The 6,591-nt window shown below is 26.9% G+C and overlaps 1 protein-coding gene across 1 annotated transcript; it reads right to left on the bottom strand.

Annotated features, from left to right (window-relative positions):
* Nucleotides 1–5,915: 5,915 nt before the first annotated feature.
* On the bottom strand, nt 5,916–6,278 carry LOC136086149 (uncharacterized). The gene has a single exon (XM_065808426.1). The coding sequence runs from the start codon at nt 6,276–6,278 to the stop codon at nt 5,916–5,918; it is 363 nt and encodes a 120-aa protein (XP_065664498.1).
* Nucleotides 6,279–6,591: the final 313 nt, after the last annotated feature.

The following is a 6,591-nucleotide window of genomic DNA, read 5'->3' as shown; positions in this document are numbered from 1 at the left end:
TTTTATTACTTAAGAGTAAAATATACTGACTGATATTACTTTATTTTTTACACTTTTAGATTTGTAGTTTAGATTTTTTGTTAAGTTACAATTTATTGATGTAAATAAATATTGTTTTTATTTTTGATAAACAACTTATATATATATATATATATATATATATATATATATATATATATATATATATATATATATATATATATATATATATATATATATATATATATATATATATATATGTATATCTATATATATATATATATATATATATATATATATATCTATATATATCTATATATATATATATATATATATATATATATATATATATATATATATATATATATAGTGTATATATATATATATATATATATATATATATATATATATATATATATATATATATATATATATATATATAAATATATATAAACAAACTTAAAGAAAAATATGGATTTCAATTAATCTTAAGTTAAAATATAGTCTTTGATTAGAAAAGATCACAATTTGTAAGATTCTTTTGCATTTATTTATTATTCAATTGTAACTCGGGGGCAGAAAACTTACTTAATGCTGCTCGGAGGGCAGAAAACTTACTTGCCACTTGCAGAATTCAGTGTGAAGCAGTGTTAATGTTTGTTTATTTGATTTTAAACACTTTAGAACAATACTACGAATGAATTTTACTATTTATAGTAACAGTTGATAACAGTTTTAAATTCAAATGATTTTAAATTTTTTTAAACTCAAACATAATTATGTTTTTTTTTTTTAGTTGCTTCTGTCATCACTTGATTAGTTAGCTTACTGTTGAAACATGGTTTTAATTTTGTAAATTTAATGGTATAAAATTTACTCTATTAATCATTTGTCAACAGTTAGAGAGAAGCTGGAAATTCAAATAATAAAGGTAAAAATAATTTTGTTTACTGGTAACTTAATAAAACCAGTTAATATTATTCATTGTATGTCTTTTTTACTTTTTTTAATATGCTGCTTTGGAAACACTTTCTCTCTCTCTCTCTCTCTCTCTCTCTCTCTCTCTCTCTCTCTCTCTCTCTCTTAGATGAAATTTAAATGAGAATTTGTAAAGGGAGCATCAATAAAACATGTAATTACTGAGCTCTTACGTATTTCTTAATACCACAATTGTTAATGACCATGTATATAAAATATTTTACGAGTTGCTTGCTATTTTATGATATAATTGTTCAAATTGTTTAACCATAATTGTCTAATATTGTAATAAATAAAATCTTTTTAGCTCAAGTATTTTAGTTGGTAAAATATCTTATAAATTTGTGGTGTTATTTGGCCGTGTTTTTACGTTAAGTTGTCTAGCCTTTTTATAATCTTTTCTTTTTTAATTATTTTGGAGAGACAGTAATGTCTGTAATGTGTGCTTACAAATATCTTATGCTATGCGCTATTGTTTCTGTGTTTGGTGTTGATAGAGCTGGGCTTTTATAGCTATTTTTGTTTCTTTTTTTAGGTGTTGGCAGGCTTTACCTGACTTTCTTTTTATGGTAACTGCTTGTGTAACAGATTTTAAAAAGAACTTAACTGATGTTAATGTAATCTTTAATTTAATTATTAGTTACCCGTGTTACGGGTTGCTTACTGCTAGTATTCTATAGATTGTTCTTGTAACATTAGTTATGTGCCAAATAAATATTATTAACATGTATTGTTTTGTTAAAGTTGATAAATATAATTTATTTTCAAAACTTTAATGAAATCGGCTTTCTTAAACATGCTTAAGCTTCGTTTAAAGTGGCCTTATTTTGAAACGTTTGATACTTCGTTTATTGTGGACTTATTTACGTTTAAAACGTTACTTAAAATGGACTTACTTCAATTGTTTGAAACGTCACTTAAAGTGAACTTATTTAAAACATTTAAAACTACGCTTAAAGTGACTTATTTACGACTTATTTCGCTAAAGTGCCTTATTTACGATTTATTTAAGGTTTATTTACGTTTGAAACTTTGAAACGTTTAAAACATTACTTGAAATGAACATACTTAAATTGTTTGAAACGTTACTTAAAGTGAACTTATTTAAAAATTTAAAACTTCGCTTGAAATGGATTTATTTACTTTTGAACGTTTGAAACTTTGCTCAAAGTGGATTTATATATAACATGTTTGAAAGTTTGCTTAACGTGGGTTTATTTAAAATATGTTTGAAATTTCGCGTAAAGTGGATTTATACTAAACATGTTGAAAAATTTGCTTTAGATGGACTTTAAGATAAGAATAAAAAAAAACGTGTAAGGATTGCTTGAAAATTAAGTTTACAAATTATTTTATTACCGTCTTACAGAAAAATAATTTTAACAATACCTTGGTAATTAATTTCTTTTGATTTAAAACTTTTATAATAATTTTTTTTTTCCAATAAAAGTCAATGCATTAGCGACCTCCTTAATTGCATTTTTTATGTTATATCATTAGAAAGAAAGATTTAACATTTGATTGAAGTTTTATTAGTATCAGGTGTATGATATCTTAAGGAACAAAAAACTTAATTAAATATTGTAAAGAATTTTACACAAAATCTAGTCTCAAAATGTAGATCCACTTTAAGTGTAGTTTCGTACTGTGACGAAATCCACATGATCAAAATAACAAACACTTAAACTCAAAATTATTATTTTAAACCAAAACTCTCTATCCGCGAACCTTTATAGAAGCAATAGTCTGATTAGAAAAACTGGCTATTAACTTCTTAACAGCTATAACTTTGTCTAAAAACTAATCGAAAACAGTGGACACAAAAAAGTCCACTTTAAGTAAAAGTCCACTTTAAGCTAAGTTTTTACTTTTAGTGGATCAAACAAAATATATACATAAATGTATATATATATATATATATATATATATATATATATATATATATATATATATATATATATATATATATATATATATATATATATATATATATATACATATATATATATATATATATATATATATAATATATAGGTAGGTCATCATAGAACTTATTAATGTATAATTTAAAAAAAGTTTCTTTACTGTTGTATTATATAATATATAATGATACAAGATAATAATTTTGTCTATATTAATAATATCTTTAGCTTCTTCTGTTGAGGAGCGTTCTCATCTTGTTGTCCTCTTCACTTTCCTCGTCACTGTTTGTATCTTTCGTGTCAATCAAAACTGCTGTTGTCTTACATCGCCGCAGCCGACCATCAGAGTTATCTCTGGCGTTATTAAAAAATCGTGCAACTTTTAACTCGATTTCTTTTTTCGTGATGCCGGTAAAAAAGTGAACACTTGAAGCTATATATACATCATATTAAAATAATCACCTTATAATTACTAATTTATTTAGGTGACTGTTACATATAATCATATCGACAATATAAATATGCGTATAAATATAAGTAAATTGTTAATAACAATAGATTAACAACTTTCGTTACTTCATTTTATTGTTGCAAACAGTGATTGTAAGTCAAATAGGTACTTACAAAACGGCTATTAAAAATTTAATATCAATATATTTTTTATATCAAAATTATTCAAAGTAGCTCTAAATTTCTCTCACTTTTAAGCAAATTTTCATGGTGATTAAAAAACTTAAGTTTGCTATGTGTTCCGGGCTTGTTGATCTCTTTTTACATATCATGTGTTACCAACTTATTTAATCCATTTATTTAACCATAAAATAAGAAAACTTATTTTATAAACTCACATAAATAAGGTTGGGTGTCACTCATATAGTTAAAAACTATTTGATGGAGTGACACCTAAAAGAAAAAAAAACAAAAAACAAAAACAAAAAAAACAAACACACACACAAAAAAAAAGGTATAGGTAAAGCATAGAAAGAATTTAAAATAAAACAAAGAGGAAAAAAAAAATAAAAAATATATTAAAAAAAAAAGAAAAATGAAAGAAAGGAAAGTAAAGCCCTGATAAATAAAGATAATATTAATAATTGTCAATAGTATAATATAAATAATAATAATATTAATAATGTGAATAAAAAAACATTACAAATAGTAACTATTATAAATAGTATTTATAATATTTATAAAACAAAGGTAAATTAATGATAATAGTAATATTAGTAGAGTTAAAAAAGAAAGTATAAAATAAAAGTAAAAATAGTTTTATAAATACAGTAATATAAAAAAAGCAACAGTAAAAGATAAAATTAATATTCATAAAATATATAGTCAAACAAAAATTTCTTAATTTGGTTTCGATTGAGAAAAAGAATGTTAGTAATAAAAGGGTATTTAGTTAAAATCTTTTCTTTTATAAATGTTATTATTTGGCTCCTGAGAGAAATACATTGATGTTTTATAGAGAGCTTGTCATATTTGATAGTATTAAAAAAGGAAGTGTTCAAGTTAAAATTTTCAGTATTTCGAGTGTAATATTTGTGTGTGTCACTTGTCTTAATAAAAAAATTACTGAACGAATTTGGTAGTTTATTTTGAAGAAAATCAAACACAAAGAGACAATTATAAAGTTTTACAAGATCTTAAAATTTTAGAACTTTTAGTTCAGAAAACCTATTTTTGATATTAGATTGTAAAGGAGAAAATGTCACAATTCTTAAGGAAGTGCGTTGTAAACTGTTTATACGATGAAATAATTACCTTCTTGACCCCAAACAGCGCAAAAATAATTTATATTTGAGGAGAACAAGGAGTAGTAAATTGATATTAGAACATGATGGGAAACATAGTGACGTATTAATGGCAGCATATTATTGGCGCGTGAGAGTTTTTTATTCAATTTAATTAGTTGATAGTACCATATTTTGTTAAGAAATAGCCCGAGGTAATTTATATACTTTGATGGAAAATTCTTTTACCATTAATTCTAATTTTCACATTATTACAATCAATCTGTTTTTTTCGGAGGGTGAAAAATAATAAATTCAATTTTATTGATATTTAGGGATATTATTTTTATCGATATTATTTACGCATAGAAGAATAGTGTCGTCAGCGAAATGATGAACAATCGAACTATTTATAGAGTGAGGCAGATCGTTAATATATATTAGAAGCAGTAAAGGTCCTATAACAGAACCTGTGGGAAACCATACTTAAAAACTTTATTAGTGGATTGAAACCCATTAATTGAGACAAACTGAGTACGATTGTTAATACGAGGGTCACTATTTATATTTCGGGAATAGGAACAAAAAAAAAACAGTTAAGCTGCGAATATATTTTTATTGTTTTTCAAAGAACTCGCCACGATGATCGATACACTTTTGCATGCGCTTAAACCAATTTTCAAAGCATTTATTCCATTCCGAATAATGTATCTCCAAAACATGATTTTTAACGCTTTAATAGCTTCTTCGGGCAATTAAAATTGTTGACCACACATTTTATTCTTCACGGATGGGAACAAAAAAAAATCATTGGGTGCCAAATCAGAGCTGTAAGGCGGATGACCCATCAATTCGATGTTTTGAGTGCTCAAATAGTCTCTTGTTTGAGTCGATGTGTGAGAGCTTGCATTGTCATGATGAAGAACAATCCGACGTCTCTTGCTTGTTTTCCTTATTTCACTAAATATTTCTGGCAAACAGACGGCGTGTACCACACAGAGTTTACTGTTCTACGATTCTCTAGAGGCACTGTTGCAATATGACCAGTTTTTAAGAAGAAACAAGCTACCATTTTCTTTGACGTGCTTCGTGCGCGAACAACTTTTGTTGGATTTGGTTTATCTTGGAACACCCATACAGTCGACAGCTGCTTACTTTCGGGCTCATACGAATATATCCATGATTCGTCACCTGTCACACATTTATAAACGTCTTTCGAAGCACCGCGATTGTATTTCTTAAGCATTTCTTTGCACCAATTGACACGAGCCTTTTTTTGAGCGATTGTCAAAAAATGTGGGATCTAACGCGAACATAACTTTCGCACAGCTAAGTGTTCATGTAAAATCGCATATATGCTGGTGGAACTAATGCTTAGGGATGCCTCAATCACACAATAGGTTACATGACGATCTTGCTTAATCATTTCGTGCACAGCTTCGATGTTTTCTGGCACTACAGTCGATTTTGGACGACCTTCACGAAACTCGTCGGACAGCGAACTACAACCACGACTGAATTCACTATACCAGCGATACACAGTGATTTTTGATGGAGCTTCATCGCCAAAAGTCAAATTAAGTTGATTGACGCACCCTTGTTGGGATAATCCACGTCGAAAGTTGTAAAAAATCATCGCACGAAAATGTTCACTGTTCAGTTCCATTTTTTGCCGAGACGAAACTTTCAACTAAATACAAAATAAACAAATAGCGTCCGCATGACAAAATGTTCTGAGTAAGTATATTGTCAAAAATGTCAAACTTTACGATGGAACCGTCAGATGGACTCACATGACATCAGTGTTGCCAACTCCCCAAATATAAATAGTGACCCTCGAATAAGATTAAAACCAATCATTAGCGATACCCCGTATGCCATAGTGAAACATTTTTTCAATTAAATCTTATGGTCAACTGTATCAAATGCCTTTCGGAAATCAGTAAATACAAAACAAGCAAAAAACCACTATCAATTGC

This window comes from Hydra vulgaris, chromosome 10 (assembly GCF_038396675.1).
Source record: "Hydra vulgaris chromosome 10, alternate assembly HydraT2T_AEP".
Lineage (NCBI taxonomy): Eukaryota > Metazoa > Cnidaria > Hydrozoa > Anthoathecata > Hydridae > Hydra > Hydra vulgaris.
This window is presented reverse-complemented; position numbering and strand designations above follow the sequence as displayed.